At 36.7% G+C, this 19,866-nt stretch overlaps 1 protein-coding gene across 2 annotated transcripts in view; it reads right to left on the reverse strand.

Annotated features, from left to right (window-relative positions):
• LOC149793794 (beta-1,4-galactosyltransferase 2-like) overlaps positions 1-19,866 on the reverse strand; it is a 71,947-nt gene that overhangs the window by 32,025 nt on the left and 20,056 nt on the right. Inside the window, exon 1 of one of the 2 annotated variants that reach the window (XM_089967786.1) lies at positions 185-1,336. The exons of the other annotated variant lie outside the window; for it this stretch is intronic. Coding sequence (XP_089823912.1) covers positions 185-494 — 310 coding nt within the window. The 5' untranslated portion in view covers positions 495-1,336. Of the gene's footprint in view, positions 1-184; positions 1,337-19,866 lie in introns of those variants that run through there. 2 annotated transcript variants of the gene reach the window in all.

The following is a 19,866-nucleotide window of genomic DNA, read 5'->3' on the forward strand; positions in this document are numbered from 1 at the left end:
AAGTACCTTTGTCTTCCTATGACTCCAATCTGCTTCCACTGTCAGTGATGCACACCCTCTCTCTCCCTCCCCCCCCCCTCTCTCTCTCATTAAAAATGTTCAGCAGATTGTTTTATGTCTCATCGAAATGGTCCTGGGCAGCTTGCATTATTTTTATTACAGACACAGAAAGTAAAGAACTAACCTAGATTAGGCGGTGTTTCCGGGCATAACGCAAGCGCCTGATAATGTTTATCATCTGTTCTCGATTCCGCTATCTTTTTCTGTAACGACTTCGACGCCAGTTTCTCCAAAAGAGAATCTTCTGGCGATGTATTATTCAGCCTTCGAAGAGGTTCAACGGTCACATTACATGTACAGACACTATTCGAAAAATTTGCGTAAGTTCTACACACTACATGTCCAGTAGATATTCCCATATAGGACGTCAGAATAATTAAACCGCCTATGAACGTAACGATGATGAAAAACATAAATACGGCATTGTCCCTCATGTTGAAAGGCTGTTTTTTATAATTATTTCTTCACTATCACCTATCCATATGGCTATATATTTTTGTGTACTATGACACAGCCTTCAATATACACTCGCAAAATCAGTGTTACGTATCAGTGGGTCCTGTATGTGTGGTATAATTATGGTCCGACTGAATTCCAAACGATACACTATATATTTTCTTGTAGATTCCCTAAACCTCCAACAAACTTTTTCTAAACTGCATATTGTCCATGCTGCCATATTGTATTTTCATGCTTATCGTCTGTCCCTCATAGCCCTGGTAGACGGAGGGAGAACAACCCCAGCATACGCCACTATTGACCCCACAGTTGTATGTACTTTACAATAAAAAATCGGATACCCGCACGCATCAAATACCAGCCTTCCCTACCTATACAACACGCACTTCCTTGTTAGTCCTTGTTCGAATTGAGTGTAATGTCACTTTAAAGATAATACTTGTGTGCGGTGAACGTAAATCACAAAGCTATAATGGAACTGCTTACAACAGACACACCACGAAGGGTGCGACCTCTGCACACGGAAAACCTTACGGGATAGACCCAAGACCATCAACCTTCAACGATACCTTACCACAAACACTTATGAATATTAATAGTTTGGACATGACATCATCCCTGCATCCCTGGCCACCACTATCTGACTCAGTCAGGTGGTGATTGGCACATGTTTATTATTTCTTCTTCCTGTTTGACCTCTGTTTCTGATAACAAAGACAATCCGTCTAGCGAGCTATTTTTGTTTTAAAACTAAATATTTATAACCAATACGATGCTGAAATGTATTACCAAGACCTGATTAAACCGGATCCGGACGTCGGGTTTGTCATAGCGCGTATGCAGAAATTATCAATACCCATACTAAAATACCTTAACACTCGATATGAACCGTGTAACATGTCTACCCTGGGAGAAAATTATCAAAACTACAGTTTTCCCGGGATAGACTGTCTATGCCTGAGTCTCTCGCGGCGTTCATTACTTGAATCCCACTTCAAAAGTACGTGTAACACACGCAAAATATCATATGTACAATTCAGCACATCCTCACAAAACTACTACCGTATACCTTCCAAAAAGTGGCCTACTGGCAGCGTACGTTCTACAACATAAACGAGTTCCCTCTAATTTATACACTCAAGGGAGGGAAATCATATTTATAATATGCGACAACCCCCGGAACAAATATTTAATTTCTGACAATACACGAAGCAAACAACATATTGGATGGCCACACCGAGATAACGTCTGTGACGACGAAACACAAACAGGCAAATAATAAAACTCTGATTAGTCTTGGGGCTGATTTGGAAATATATCAAAATCATCAATTTACCTATCACTTCGCATATATTATATACAATAACATAATGTATCGGCATACCAGTGTATTTATTATATTTTTCAAACATGCCAGTTTTAAACGTTTCACGAAGAGTTACGATACAGTCATTAACGGTCAGATTTTGTAAAGCACATCGTCAAAATGTTCCTTCCAGAGACAATTATTTAGTAGTTTTAAAATATTAATCCGATATACACGCGTTCTAACCAACAACTATCTTGTGCAGCCAACATCTAGAATCACGAGCCGATGTAGGCAGAATAATTGTTGCAAAAATTAGTTAAAACGCATACACATACATAAGGAAACTTGGCGTGCAATCTCAGGAAGAGTTAACATCTATCGAACAGTAGACGTATAATTGAATAAAGTTCTTAATTTAACGGTGGTCATCAATGCTTGTGACGCTAGTCATGGCGGCCAGCATAACTGGTGGAGGAAGAACCCGAGAATACCCTGGTAAAAACCACCTACCCGTGGGAAGTTACTAGCAGAGTTTCTCACATAACCACATTGGCCGAACCTGAGATTGGAACCCACGTGGACAGAGGTGAGATTACACTGATCGGTAAAGGCGAACGCTATAGGCAAGTTGGCCATCCGGGAAACCGCTGATTAAAGCAATGCTCTTACGCATTATACATGATGAGCTAAGGCGTTTCGAAATGTGTTTAAAGTACAAATTTATAACCCTGATAAAATGTTAATCCATGTTGAAAACCAATAGGAATCCACAAGTGACCGTGTCAAGGCTGTTCGAAAGTACAATCAACAGATAATACGCTGAGAAATTGTGCCAAACGATGAAAAGCCCTGTTCGACGTCATTTTCCTTTTGTCCTTTTCTAGCGCCACCTTAATCATTATTGGCAATATGAGATCAAGCGAGGTATATTTTCGCTAAAAGCTTTGTTCATTTGCTAAGTCAAGACGACAAACGCAGCTGTCGATCGGTAAGATAAATATGTACCTCTTTATTTATGTTCTTCAACTCTTTAAATATACTAATTAGTCACCCAACAGCCTATAATTACTACTATAACAATGAAATATCCGGGATATAATTTGCGCTTACATAAATTTACATAAAAAACAGACATCGTTATGGCTCATCGATTTCTAGGTCAATATATAATATTTTCAAGGATCCACAACAAGATGAAGTAAATTAGCTGAAAACAAAATAGATTTCAATGTTTCTTTCCTGTAGAAATAGTCATGAAAAGTTTTGCAAACACAACGGTTTTTCTGTTTTATTTGTTTGTCTTGTCTATGTTTTGTATTTTCCTTTGAAAAAAAACTCGTTAAGAGTCGAATGCGCTCAGGCAAGTTAGATACTAGTTCTGTAATATTCTTTGTCAGTTCATTGCTTATACATATATATATATATATATATATATATATATATATATATATATATATATATATATATATATATATATGCATAGTATGTATGCTTATCAAAGATATACCGGGGCTCGAGTCTCGGATTCAGCTAATGTGGGTATGTGAGAACGCTTGCCAGTAACTTCTCGAGGGTCGGTGGTTCTTTCCGGGGATTTCCCGGGTTCTTCCTCCACCATTAATACAAGCTGCCATGTATAGCCTATCGTGTGCTGAAAAATGGCGTTAAGTCCTACAACAACAAAAACAACAAAGATATACCACGAGATGTATGCAAAGAGGCTTGACGAGTTTCCTCTTAATGAAAAATTTATACAACGAGTGGTATATCATTGATACAGCGTACATGCTATACATATATTTTATTTATACTACATACAAGTTTTCATTTCATGTGGGAGATAAAACTGACGGCCATAAACAGTACACTTTAGGGGAGTGAACTCTTCACATCCCCTCGCATGTATGTACGCCCAAAAAAGTTCTGTAGTGATTCATAATTTCCTGTGCATTTCATTCATATTAACTGCTATATGTTTCCTTTAGCAATATTAAATGAAATAAAAACACAAGGCTGATAGTGCACAATTAATTTTTTTAAAATAATGTGTAGGCAAACATTGAATTTGCAGCGTTCGTTTTCATGAACAGTAACAGGATGGCCATTTGCATCTATAGCAAAAGTACGATTCGAGCCAGAAACATCAAAATAATGAAGGAACAAGAGGTAATTTAGCAATTTAACCTTAACCACGTTTCATTGATATCGTTTCAGCCCATATTTCGCTATTCCTACTGACTGTCATTGTCACTTTCAATAATGCTCCTACATTTCCGCTGTGTGGTCCCTGTTTGAGAATCCGCCTGTTGAAAGAAGTTGACCCAGTTAGGGATCTCGTTCACTTTTTGCGAGAGGTTCATAACAAACATATTTTGTACGGTGATGTTTGGTCCGTAGAATGGGTTGCAGTTAATGTGATTATGTTGAATATTACACGTTTAGGAACTTGATACACAAAAGTTGCTGTGCAGTTTAAAATTTCTTTGTTGTGGGGGTGAGGGTTGACAACATCATTACTTGGGTGGCGGGTGTTGCTCAGGTAATTGAAGTACTTCTCTTGTTGTTTGTTACTAATGTTTGAGTAGCTGTTTATAGACTACATTTTTGTGGCCTGAAATTTGCACGATATCAGTTGGCGAAATGTTTTTGTCTCGACTTTTGAATTAGGTACTTTCGGCAACTAGTGTTTGTTAATTTCTTTCTTTCTGTAATATTTGCATTTTCTTTCATTTTTTTCATGATGTTTCGAAGTTTGTTAATTCCAACGACTTGTTTCCTAAACCATTTTGGGTGTGTCGCTGAGATTGATATAGTGTTGGGTGCAATATAGAAAGGATCTTCACGTTGACAAAAGTCTGCTGGTCTTAGCTCAGCATACTGTTTGTAGATAACAAGTGGATCTCTCTTTGTTGTTTTTGTTTTCATACATCTTAGGATTAAGATCCCTGATGTCCTTGACATTGTCTCCTGTTCTTGTTTTTGTCTACCTTTCATTGAGTTCAAGATACTCGAATCCATTCACATTTTTGTTTAGTGTAGCAGCCCCCAACCCCCTTTAAGTTTATAATGTTCAGTCACCCCCCTCAAACCAAAATACACATAGTTGTTAAACCACAATGTGTTAACAACGGCTTCATGTGTTTCTATCCCCATTATTTTTTTCTATACAATGCATTTATTTCTTCGTCTTTAATCGTTTGACTCCGATTGGGTTTATTTCCTGTTCCATTAGATTTTAAATATTTTTGCTTTGCCCGAATATCTTCCTTTGCTTATGCAAAATTTTTGTCTGTTCCTCTCATGATTGTACTTGCATATTTCTTGATTTTAAGATGGCAATCAATGGAGCTGATGATGCTTCTTAAGCTGTTCGCTTCAAACTCAGATCCATCTTTTCTCCTAACACTGAGTATAAAATCAGCCTGGTGCTGATCCGATTCAGATGGGTGTATCTCGTGTAAGTTTCTGAATTCATTTATTGACTGCAAGAATTTAGTCACGAGCCTTACATCAAAAAGTGTATTTTTTAAAGTATTTACTTGCTGCTTACTTTCTATAAATTTCACTATATCATCAGGCTCATGGTGTGGAAATCTGTCTTCCCTAACACAATGATCATTTTCATTTACAAATGTCTCAGCCATGTCTCTATCAAACTCTCCAACTGACTCACAGTTTAGTAGATTAAATGTTGCTTCATCATCTTGCTCCTTATCTGATGTCATTTTATCGAACAAGTGCACCAAAGACTCAAAGTTAATTAACTTTCAGTTTAAATGCATGCATAGAATATTGCAACAAATCAATCTTAGAAAACAATATCATTGATGACAATACACGTACTTTGTAAACAATATGTTGAAAATATGGAACATATATTCTATGACTGTTCAGTGATTGAATAGTTTTAAAAATCCTTTACTATCTGGATTAAGACTTTTTATGTTAAACAGGTTGACCTCAAGAGCATATGTTTGGAAATGGCAAGTTTGGTGCTCTAATTTTTGTTCTTATTTTGATTAAAATATATCTAATTTGTGTCTCTCTGTACTTTAAAAAGAACTTTACTAGTTACACAAGTATAGTTTTAGACACAAAAAACGAGAAAACTATTTAGCAAAGCTGTGTATTAAATCCTACACGTTAGAGGACACGTGGACCCTTTTGGGGGATTCTAGAATAAAAGGTCCTTAAGATAAAAGCCCCTCCCCCCGTACATGGTTGACAAATGTGATTTAAAGCAATTAATTAAAAAATTAAAGACAATAATACAGTCATTAATTCAATAATTGTAAATGCGGTGGGGGAAGGCTTTGGTCCTTCACCTGAGTGGCTTTGATCCTAGGTGGTTGTTGGTTTGTTTTGTCCTACCACTGTCAGTGGGTTTCTGTCCGTACACCCATTTTTTTAACGTATAAAACCTTCTTAAATTCAACAGCGGTACAGTCTATCGGCTACAGAGTTCTGTATTTTACGAGATATTTTCAAGTCTTAGTAAAACCTTTTTTGCTGATGTGCGTATACACATATATATTTTTATTTGTGTCCTACAGTGTGTGTGTGTGTGTGTGTGTGAGAGAGAGAGAGAGAGAGAGAGTATTTGTAACTATTAATATAGATTGTGAGACAAGATGTCGGGATTTTTTAACAATAATGTATTACACCGAAACCACTATCAGATGGTGTTAAAGGGAATCTGTAAAATGTTGACATTTGAGCCTTTAAATTATCAGTAAACGCAACAAAACTGTATAATGACTCGATAACCGGTATATACGGACTATGATGCACGTATTCTAACACGATAGACTGGTAAGTATAGTGAAACGATACACTGGTCTACATGGACCACGATATAAGTATAGTGAAACGATACACTGGTCTACATGGACCACGATATAAGTATAGTGAAACGATACACTGGTCTACAGGGACTATGATGTACGTTGTCTTCTGATGACGAGGTTGTCGTAATTTCACCCAAGGCGCTCCCCTCCCTCTTACCAGCAACTACCCACATACTAGCGAAGACACCTAAACATGCAAAAGTTTCCCCAAGAGGTTGAGTATTTATTTGGTTTCAAGTTTGAATCACGCATCTGTGGTATGGAGTTTCCCACATGCCGATGCCATTCAATGTGTACAATGCAAGGCCTTTAAAATACGTTTTATATGTAGAAATATCAACTTCTGACGTTGCTGTATATCTTGAACTTTGAAGCATTCCACTTAAATATTTCAGGCTGGGTAAGGTAGTTAAATATTTGTTGAGAAATATAAATTCGACAGTTATACTGAACACTGCATATAGGTCTTGCATGGACTATAAAGGATGTATTATGGCACGACAAACTGGTAAATTTAGCCATGGTGAATGTATTGTCTCGCACGATGTCAGGATATTAATAACATCGATTCTGTTATCCCCAAAACTTGTCATACAGTTATCCTCCAATTTAACCTTAAGCGTCAATTTACATTGTGTCTCTCGAGATTTGCTTCTTCATCACGGATATAAATATCATGAATGTATCTAAACTTGACTTCACAATAAATCGAAATATGTGTGAACATAATTATCTTCAAACGCGAGCGAAACAAAAGTTTCTGATTGTCGGAATTACAATGATTAGCGATGTGGTATGACAGGATGTCATTTCCTTCATCAACGGAACCATAAATCACGTACGGATATAAACCATTCGACCACTTACTGTAAACTACAGTGTAGAAATTTGTGTTTAGTACAGTGTATATGTACAGTATAAATGGACCATCAATACCACGTTACATCCGGGTTCTCAAATATCAGTTCAGTTAAAATTAGAACTCGTCGTAGTACGCAAATGTAATAGCCTACAATATCCTTTTCGATTTGGTACAGCCAAAATTTTTATCTTCAGTTGATGAGATAAACTCCTTTGCGATAGTTGTCAACTTATCCAAGGACACGTTCCAACTTATATTTTAGACTAAAGTCAGAATAGGGTAACTGTATACAACCTAACGTTGCATACAAAAATCTTTGATCAAGCCCGGCCCTAAACATTTGAGCTACCAACCCTAACCACTTGGTAGGAACCAATGTCAACGTTATCATTTTTTCAAAGGGAAATTGTTACGCACCGTCGTTCAAAGATTCTGATCTGTCTAAATCTGATGAAAGGAATTATTTCTTTGAAAAATGTTAGGGACCACTGCCTGCAATTGGGCAGAATAAATTATGCCGTACACTTTAGAAGCAATCAGAATTTAAAGTGACAACCTTAGTCGAAATTCTTAAAGTCTGAAATTTCCTGAAAGAGGAAAAGTAGTCTTTCCCCAAGGAAGCCTAAAGAGAATAGTGCTTTCCTCGTTAAACAAGAAAGACAGGCTTTATTGCTAGGACGCATAAGTTCTGAAAGGGAACACCAATAAGGTACGCAATTTTAGTTTCATGTAATATTCTATTATTTGATTGTTTGTTTTATGCAAACGTATTACTATGACTAGGTTTCATAGTATGTATCGTTTATTCAATTTCATGGATGTGTGTTGATACTAGAGTTGTTATGCAATTTTCTTTTTAATTTTACAGTTATTAATTCATTGGTAGAATTGACTGTACGCGAGCCAAATGTTCATATATGTAGGATTTCATAGGGTTATATGAAATAACTTCCTTTGTTTGTTAGGACGATACAAATTATTGTGAGTTAACGTTACTTACCTAATTATATCTGATTTTGTAATGTTTGAATACTCTTTTAGGTTAAGGATTGCTGTGAGTTACAATTTGTGAATTTCATGCAATAGTAATCGAACATATAGTAGTTTATGTAAAATAATACGGTAATATTCGATAGACGCTCTCGTGGTAATTTAAGACCAACAGCTGGAAGCGAGGTCAATGTCCTACCGTACTAAGTCAGAATTTACGCAGTGTGTGGATAGCCAACATGCTCTGAGTAACGTGAGGGAATTTTATGTACCTCTAGAGAGTGGGATAAACATAAATTTAGGGGTAATTTTGTCCTTTAAAGAACAGCTTTCTGGGAGAGAGACGAGACAGTCTAAAGACAGAAGTCCGAATAAAAAGAAGGACGAGGTCAGAAAAAAAAGGACAAGGAAGTCTATGGATGGGCAAAGCATAGATCTTAGGAAGTTGATGAACTAGGAGGACGTTGATACGGTCACTGGATGAAGGTGATGCAAATCAATCGTGGACATTATACTCTTTTCACCGCTCGTTATGATGTTGAAATAAATCCAATTTGGACACTCCTGTAACATTCTATCGATATAATTTAACTTGTTTTGGAATTGCCGTTATTAATTTGTTCTGATTACATTTGTTATTTTCTCGTGGAAGGGGCTCGTATTGCTTTATTTCTTCCCAGTATTCTCGGTCAGTTCTCTGTTGAAATTATATTCTTCTTTCACTCCCGCTGGGCTAAAACATCGAGTGAGGTCATCCTCTAGATAACGCCAGCCAAATCTAATTAACCTACCCTCTTAATAAGAGGGTGACGTTACAGGGTCCAAGGCGGTTGCCTCGTTTGCCTTGCCCTGGGGGGGGGGGGGCTGTCTTTGATGAATAAATTTCGGGTACTATAAATATAGCTAGATTAAAATTACTTGTAAATACATTTGTTTTCGCTCCATTGGACCTATTGGCATAAATCTTGGGCTACTGAGTAATTCTGAATAACAGCACGAATCGTATAATACGCGTTCTAGTAAATGGCCTGAGGTTAAATATGAAAACACAAAGACATCAACGAAATAGATACGATAAAGTCTGTATGTAGGCTTAGGACAAAGAGACGCATAACATGTAAAGCCGCAGCACGTAAGTGAAATAATGAGGGATCGTAGCCAGTTATCTTTCCAAAAGGTGGCGCCACAGAAAAACCGGGTCCCGATATTTGTTTATCATTGGAGTTTATCGTTAGCCAGACCTATATAGCGCAACAAGAAGAAACCGCATCACAGTCAAGACATATTCTTGGGGCTTACAGCGAAACCCAAAGTAAACAAAAATACTTAACAATAGAGCTTTTTAAAAAAGTTTTATTGATCCCAGGCACATTGTGGTGTTTGGGTTCGGTACATTTAAACTCACCAATTAACAATTTATAAGTTAGCAAGTAACTAGGCAATAATAGTACCATTGCGTCAAAGTAGTAAGAATAATGTGCAGATAGCATAAATGTGGCTAAAGGTTTGAGGGAGCTGGAGAAATTTATACGGTTTGAGGGAGCTGGAGAAATTTATACGTATTAATCATCATATTTCATATTCTCACATTTCTGCCTTTGTCGATACGTCCTTTCAACCATGAATACATATATTCCTTTGTCGTTTGTGCATAAATCTATGAATACAATATATTTAATATCTGAGTTTAAAATTTCATGTGCGTAAGTAGGCATCGACGTGTATTTGCAGATAATAATAAAACATATAGGAGTTGTACTGAAACGTACTAAATAAGATCATGACAATCAGAGTTTTATCGATACAGGTGGAGTTCAGGTCTCAAGGACGAGTTAATATACATGAAAATTTTTCCTTTTGAATACCTGCCATTTCGGTTGCATTCTTTGGGTCATTTATAACTGCAGATTGTAGATTGGGCATTTGATAGAGACAGCAAGACAGACACACAGACATGGTGATTTGGATTTTTAAAAAAAATCAGTCATATCACTACGATGTCTGCAGTGTGGTTATTTAAAGTGATGCCTTGCACTGGGGCATCATGCATCATTATGCCCCACCTAGTTACATCATCCTGACACCACGCCGACCAGTCCTAACACGAACCTCTTAATGCTGAGAGCCAAGCGAGGTAGCTGTTAGTACCATTTTTAAAGGTCTTTGGTATGACTCGGCCGGGGTTCGAACCCACGACCTCCAGCTTCCAAGTCAGACGCTCTAACCACTAGGCCACCGGTGAGAGAGAGAGAGAGAGAGAGAGAGAGAGAGAGAGAGTATATTTTATTTGGTCCGGATAGGTACCTAAGTTGATCTGGTGGATAGGATGATGATACTTTTGCTGCAATGCATAAGGTATTTGTTCTATTCCAGAAATTAATTTCACGTATTATTAGAAACAAATATGTCAATCAAATACGAATGACACAAAATTGTTCCTAAAATGTATCTAACCGCAATAGTAAACCAGGTTAAAGGGTAGAGAAATTCCGTTTCTTCATAATAAGCTGTGTTGAAGACCTTTCTGTCATTACGTTTTCGACTTTTGAATGGCCCATACGATCTGACGATGCTTGCTCCTGTGTAACGCGTGGATTGATATCGCATGGAGACGATTTCGAAGATCAGACCAACACACACAGACAGACACACACACATATACACACACACATATACACACACATACACACACACACATACACACACACACATGCACATGTTTTTGTTTTCCACCAAGGGCAAGACATGGTCCCTCATCTCTCTCTCTCTCCTAAACAATGTTCAACAATGTTGCTTATGTCTTATTCTAATGTACTGATTGATAAGCTATCAAGGTACATAGCATGAGCTTTTTGTTTGACGGATGAAGACAGTAAAGAATTAATTTAGGTGGAGTTTTCGGGCATAACGCAAGCTTCTGATGCCGTTTATCTCGTGTGTGTGTGTGTGTGTGTGTGTGTGTGTGTGTGTGTGTGTTTATAATGACTACAAAATCATAAGACCAGTATATTTTAGAGTTGGTATTTGTGTCAGTCTATATCAAACGCGGCTCTCAACGGGACTCCTAACCATGACAAAGGATTACTGTATAGAATGTAATTTTGGCACGTGGTTAAAATTTAGAAGCTATTTAGATGAACGCCTTACAGCTGTAATGCACTTATTAGGCTTAAAAAGACAAAATCAAATATCCAACTGTCTATGAATCATAGGTCCTCTCATAACCCTAGGGATGTAGCCCCTTGGTCAATATTCATATATTATTTATATCCCCACAATATAACGATACTGTATATTATTGTACACAGCAAGAACATACGAATCTATACATGCAACCGACATTGACCCTGGGGTTCGTTCCCACCATCGTGATCGTGATCTTAGTTCCCGGGTCATAACTGGGAGCTATTGTGATCGCCCTCAAATAACCATGTGTAGAATACAACACGAAAATGTACAATTAATTTACAATATGATTGGTGAATTATATCTCAAATACTCCTACATGTTATATTACAAGACCTGAATTATAGAGTATTCTAGCGGTGTTACGAATGAATTCAATTTCGAATGTGCTGATGTGCCACTGTTCTTGAACTTGGTTAATGTAACAACAGTCTTGGTGTATCACAATGATCTAATCCATGATGTCATTGAATCAGTTCACAATAATTTCCAAAATAGTAATTTAGTCCTAAAGTCAAAGCACTTTGTAATTCCAATTTATAATTTAGATTGATAAATCCTCTAAAATAATAACTGAACACACCTGAAATGGATTCCACTAAAATTGGTATTAAGGTATGGAATGAATAATTCCGAAGTAAACAATCTTTATATACATATTCACTTGACCTATGTCGCAGTTACAATTTTCTGAAAATACTCTGTCTAAATTTACATTTCCATCAATGAATCCTTGTCAGAATCAAAGCATCATTTAGAAATAAATCAACGTAAACATATTTACAAAAAGTTACATTAGTCATGCAAGACCCCAAAAAAATCCTTCTCTCAATCATACACAACAAATCAAGTCTATATATATATATATATATATATATATATATATATATATATATATATATATATATATATATATATATATATATATATATATATATATATTCAACCAACACCTGACGCAACCTTCAAGTGCAGCAAGTGCAGCAGGGACTGCCACTCCCACATTGGACTACTTAGTCACAGCAGACGCTGCACAACCACCAACCAGGACATCTCTCATGGGCGTAGTTCCATCGTCTCTCGAGACTAACGGATGCCAACAATATATATATATATATATATATATATATATATATATATATATATATATATATATATATATATATATATATATATATATATATATATATATATATATATGTGTGTGTGTGTGTGTGTGTGTGTGTGTCTGTCTGTCTGTCTGTCTATCTATTTCTCTATGTGTGTGAATGTTGCTTATTACTGATTTTTTTTATCCGCATGTTTCTTTACACATTTGATAACTTGGTCAAGTTTTCCGTCGTAAGGATATTTAGGCTCTAATTTTGTTGTCAACGGTAATTGCTGTATTATTTAGAATTTGGGACATTGGGTCGTTGCCATAGTTTCGAAAATTAGCAGTATTCCCAACAGGATTGAATATCTTTGTAAACCCCCAAAACAAACACGTTATCAATAAAAACGTTTTGTGGGTAAAATGTATGAATAAATTAATGAATTTATCAAATAGTTCACCTGAAAATGCATTGGAATGAGATGATGCCTTAGGAGGGTATTAGTAATTAGAACTTATTTAAGGAAACATTTAATTTGGCGCGTTTTCTGCAATTTCATTGGATGTAAAAGGTCACGTGATACTGATCTGGACCATCTATTAACAATAACATATGTCAACCCACCCACTCCTGTGATTTCCAACCAAAATTTACAAACCCCATATTAAAATTGACCATGATAAGTTAAAACAATGTAATTGCACATACCTTCCTACACCTCACCACTCACCACATTTGCCGAAGAAGGAGTGTGGTAGGCTTTACAAGCCAATCCTCGGAAAGTTTTCATTTCACCTCGACAACATTTTACACCAGCTGTTATTAGAGGTCAGGTTCATATGTCAAGCAAGGAATCTTACTAAAAATGGACCCGATTTTTCTTTTGAAATATCGAAATAACTAGAAAGTAACAACAACGTTGCTAGAACCACACGTGCCATACTCAAGCGTAATTTCAATAAAATATCCTGGTTTAACCGCAACAACCATTTTTTAAATAGTAAAACAATGATCATAACAATATATCACTTGCATGACCCGCTATTACATTCGACCCCATATCACTGTATAACATGGATCAACGATTCTTGGCTAGCGAAGATCGGGCTATGTATTATATCGCAGTTATGAGGCTAATGAAAGAAAATTTCGATCTACATTAAAGTGAATTGCAATTATACGGATAAAATTATCATGGTTTTGTATTTATCGATGAGTATAATATACCTAATCACTCACAAGTTAACATAAAGTCCTTCCGATTTTGTTTGCTTTGTGAGTGATTGGGTGAATTTTACACATCGATAAATACCCAACCATTATCATTTAATCATATATTTAGGCTGCTACTTAATTCTATTAATGACGTTATATAGAAGTTTTCGTATGTCTAAGAAGTTGATGAGTATTTGATCGTATTTTAATTTTATTTTACTTGCCAGGCCAGCAAAATATCATGTGTAGATACATTTATATTACCGTTAAAATGTTGACCTAAAAGTTACTCCTCCCTATTTCCCACCATCACTTTGCCCTATTAAGTCAGGTGGGCGAATTTACTTCGCCCAAATGTAAGTGTCCATATTGACCCACTATTAGTCACGCTTCAAAGGAATTTTCAATTACGTGCCTTTATCGTGTGCTTGAAATTGTGTTTGCGTACCATAATGCATCGATTATGATCCGCAAACAATAAAGTACGATAGCAGCTTTTGGAGTGATTAGTAGTTTCCTCGTATTGGAACATATAAAGGGGTTCATCACATGGTATACAATGTAAATCACTATAAGTAAATATGTAACCAAGGCAATGCATACATTAGCATACATCTCTAACAGTAAAATTTGAATTGTTATAGCATTTATATAATAATTTTACTGATGTCATTGGATGGTATCAAATTTATACCGAATGATAATAATCACAATGACTTGGATATGTGTTTATGTGATTTGGATTTTTACCGTAGCTTTAACAATTGTTCAGTCATATCGGTACGATATCTACAGTGACAGTTTATAGTGATGTCTAGCACTGGGGTATCATGCCGCAGACATATAGAATGTTGTCCCACCCAGTCACATTATCCTGACACCAGGCTGACCAGTACTAACAGTAACCTGTTAATGTTGAGCGCCAAGCGAGGTAGCTGTTAGTACCAATTTTGTATGTCTTTGGTTTGACTCGGCCAGGGTTCGAACCCACGACCTGCCGCTTCAGAGGCAGACGCTCTCATCACTAGGCCATTGGAGCGGTATTACGTGGATAAAGAAACTTTTAAAGGGGCGTACAAACTCTTTTCAAATGTCTAAAGTACATGAGAAATTGTAAAAGTACAGGAAGTGATATATTCATTATTGAATTTTATCAATTCTTTTGGAAGGACGTAGGACAGCTTTTCATAAATTCAGTAAATCACTGATTTAAAATAAGCAACGGATTTTATCTGTAACACAGAGTGAGGGAATTATCGCATTCCATTATTTCCCGAAAAAATATATGAAGAGAAATTGGAGACTTATTACTTTGTTAAATATTTTTAATAAAACAGCATCATCAATTATAGCTAAGAGAATTAAAAAAAATATTTGCCTACAATAATACACGAAAGTTATAAAGACGATACATAGGGGAGGCAATCAGACTGATATATGATAATATATGCTTTGTAGACGAGAGTAATATGAATCGTATTCTTTTACTTGATGGTATCTGAAACGACTTTGACTCTTGTCTCTTGAAGGTATAAGTAGTGAAGTGGGGCACTATAGGGTCTATGGGAATTAGCATTAAAAACAGCCCTGGGTCAGTATAGGGTCTATGTAAATTTAACATGGAGAAAAACCCTGGGTCAATATAGGGTCTATGAAAAATTAGTATTACAGATTTCCCTGGGTCAGTATAGGGTCTACGTAAATTTAGCATGGAGAAAAACCCTGGGACAATATAGGGTCTATGTAAATTTAACATGGACAAAAACCCCCGGGACTGTATAGGGTCTATGTAAATTTAACATGGGATTATAGTTTGGGCCTGTTGAGCGTCAAGGGGAATTAACATGGGATTATAGTTTGGACCTGTATAGCGACAAGGGAAATTAACATGGGAATAGAGTGTGGGCCTGTTTAGCGACAAGGGAAATTGAAAATGGTGGGACTGTCTATTGACAATGGGAAATTTGTATAGGGTCTGTCTAGGGACAATGATGGTAGAGGGTCAAACACAACAGAGACAGAGACATACATACACTAGTACAAGCCTGAGATTTATATATAAAGCATTACCAAGACCTGAAATCTTGCTGGGGTGTTAAAAAATTTGCATAATTGCAATGATGCTATAAATAGCTATAATCAAGGAAATGCTCAACGACAAAATTGATGCGACTAAAAGTAACGCTAAAATGACGAAATGGTCACAGAATTTAAGGAAAATAAACATATCCCCGAAAATTAAGTTACAATGGTTTAGACTAAAATGGATAAAATTAGTAACTACTTACAATGTCAACTTGTGTGACGATCGTGGATAAACACCCATGTATCTATTTATAGCTATAATCAGCTGAAATTCCTATGAAATCTCACTATCTATTTATAGCTACCACTTGTGGGTTATTCCTTTGGAAAACCCCACTATCATTTTATAGCCTCAGCTTGAGTGACGTTCCTGTTTATGAACTCTGGTACATATGTATAGCTACAACCTGTGGAAAACCCCAAGTTCATATTTATAGTCTCAAAATTTCCAGCGTCAGTGACGTCACTGTACTGGAAACTAGGGGATAAATGGCAAGAGTGTTGCAAGTGGCTGACCTGAATACGCGCTACTGTAGGTAGGTAGGTAGAATGTATTTGATAGGGATAAAGGGAGTTTTATAGGGACAAACAGAGACCAATACACACACAAACACACACACACACACACACACACACAGAGGGAAGAAGAAAAAACAAACCCAAAATATACTATTCACACAGGGAAGAGGAAAAAACCCAACAAATATACTGTCCAGACGTTCTTACACTAACACACACACACACACACACACACACACACACACACAGATCAAAGAATAAAACCAAAACTAAAATATACTATCCATACAAACGTACGCGAACGCATACAAACCCCAAATATACTATCCACACAACGTCGCTAACGCGTATAAACCCCAAATATACTATCCACACAACGTCGCTAACGCATAAAATCCAGAAATGTACTATCCACACAACGTCGCTAACGCATACAAACACCAAATATACTATCCACACTCGGGAGGAAGAAAAAAAACCCAACCAAATATACGATCTACACAACGTACGCGAACACACACACACACACACACACACACACACACACACACACACACACACACACAGGGAAGAGGAAACACAAACCCCAAATATGCTATCAACACAGAAGGGAGATAATACAAACCCCAAATATACTATCCACACAAACGTATGCGAACGCATACAAACCCCAAATATGCTATCCACACAAACGTGCGCGAAGGCATACAAACCCCAAATATACTATGCACACAACGTCGCCAACGCGTACAAACCCCAAATATACTATTCACAAACGTCGCTAACGCCTACAAACCCCAAAATATACTATCCATACAAACGTACGCGAACGCATACAAACCCCAAATATACTATCCACACAAACGTACGCGAACGCATACAAACCCCAAATATACTATCCATACAAACGTACGCGAATGCATACAAACCCCAATATACTATCCACACAAAGGTACGCGAACGCATACAAACCCCAAAATATACTATCCATACAAACGTACGCGAACGCATACAAACCCCAAATATACTGTCTTATACAAACGTACGCGAACGCATAAAACCCCAAATATACTATCCACACAACGTCGCTAACGCATACAAACCCCAAATATACTATCCACACAAACGTACACGAATGCATACAAACCCCAAATATACTATCCACACAACGTCGCTAACGCATAAAAACCCAAAATATACTATCGACACGGAAGAGAGGGAAAACAAACCCAAACTATGCTATCCACACGGAAGGGAGGGAAAACAAAACATATATACTATCCATACAAGCGTACGCGAACGCATACAAACCCCAAATATACTATCCACACAAACGTACGCGAACGCATACAAACCCCAAATATGCTGTCCATACAAACGTACGCGAACGCATACAAACCCCAAATATACTATCGACACAACGTCGCTAACGCATAAAAACACAAAATATACTATCGACACGGAAGGGAGGGAAAACAACCCAAACTGTGCTATCCACACGGAAGGGAGGGAAAACAAAACATATATACTATCCATACAAGCGTACGCGAACGCATACAAACCTCAAATATACTATCCACACAAACGTACGCGAACGCATACAAACCCCAAATATACTGTCCATACAAACGTACGCGAACGCATACAAACCCCAAATATGCTATCCACACAACGTCGCTAACGCATAAAAACACAAAATATACTATCCACACGGAAGGGACGGAAAACAAACCCAAACTATGCTATCCACACGGAAGGGAGGGAAAACAAGACAAATATACTATCCATACAAGCGTACGCGAACGCATACAAACCCCAAATATACTATCCACAATACGTCGCTAACGCGTACAAACCCCAAATACACTATCCACATAACGTCGCTAACGCATACAAACCCCAAATATACTATCCACACAACTCTGCTAACGCGTACAAACCCCAAATATACTATCCACACTCGGGAGGAAGAAGAAGAAAAACAACCAAATATATGATCTACACAACGTACGCGAACACACACACACACACACACACACTCAAGGAAGAGGAAAAAACAAACCCCAAATATACTATCAACACAGAAGGGAGATAATACAAACCCCAAATATACTATCTACACATGGAAGAGTAAGAATTCAAATCCCATACCTACTAACCACACGTAGGTGAGATGTAAAAAAATAAACCCCATATCTACAATCCACGCAGAGGGAAGAAGAAATAAATAACCCAATATACACTATCCTCAAAGAGGGAAGAGGAAAATGCCATAATATACTAACCACACAGAGGGAAGAAGAAAATCATTATACACTATCCACACTGAGTGAAGAAATAACCCTTTGTAAATACTATCAACAGAGAGTGAAGAAAATAACCCATGTTAAATTTACATAGACCCTATATTGACCCAGGGGTGTTTTTAATGCATTATTTTTTTATTGTACTGTATTGGATTGATTTGTATTGCATTGTTTTATATTGGATGGCATTGTATTGCATTTTTTTGCATTGTACTGTATTGGATGGTACTGTATTGTATTGTTTTGCATTATACAATATTGGATGGTACTGTATTGTATTGTACTGGATTGGATGGTACTGTATTGTATTGTTTTTTATTGTACTGTATTGAATGGTATTGTATTGCATTGTTTTGTATTGTACTGTATTGAATTGTATTGTATTGCATTATTTTGTATTGTACTCTATTGGATGGTACTGTATTGTATTGTCTTGTATTGTATTGTTTTGTATTGTACTGTATTGGATGGTACTGTATTGTATTGCTTTGTATTGTACTGTATTGGATGGTACTGTATTGTATTGTTTTGTATTGTTCTGTATTGGATGTCATTGTATTGCATTGTTTTGTATTGTACTGTATTGGATGGTTATGTATTGCATTGTTTTGTATTGCACTGTATTGTATTGCATTGTTTTGTATTGTACTGTATTGGATGGTACTGTATTGTATTGTTTTGTATTGTACTGTAATGGATGGTACTGTATTATTGTAATGTTTTTATTGTACTGTATTGGATGTTATTGTATTGCATTGTTTTGTATTGGACTGTATTGGATGGTTATGTATTGCATTGTTTTGTATTGCACTGTATTGGATGGTATTGTATTGCATTGCTTTGTATTGCACTGTATTGGATGGTATTGTATTGCATTGCTTTGTATTGTACTGTGTTGGATGGTACTGTATTGCATTGTTTTGTATTATTCTGT

This window comes from Sinohyriopsis cumingii, chromosome 8, assembly GCF_028554795.1.
Source record: "Sinohyriopsis cumingii isolate HCF-2022 chromosome 8, ASM2855479v2, whole genome shotgun sequence".
NCBI classification, from domain to species: domain Eukaryota; kingdom Metazoa; phylum Mollusca; class Bivalvia; order Unionida; family Unionidae; genus Sinohyriopsis; species Sinohyriopsis cumingii.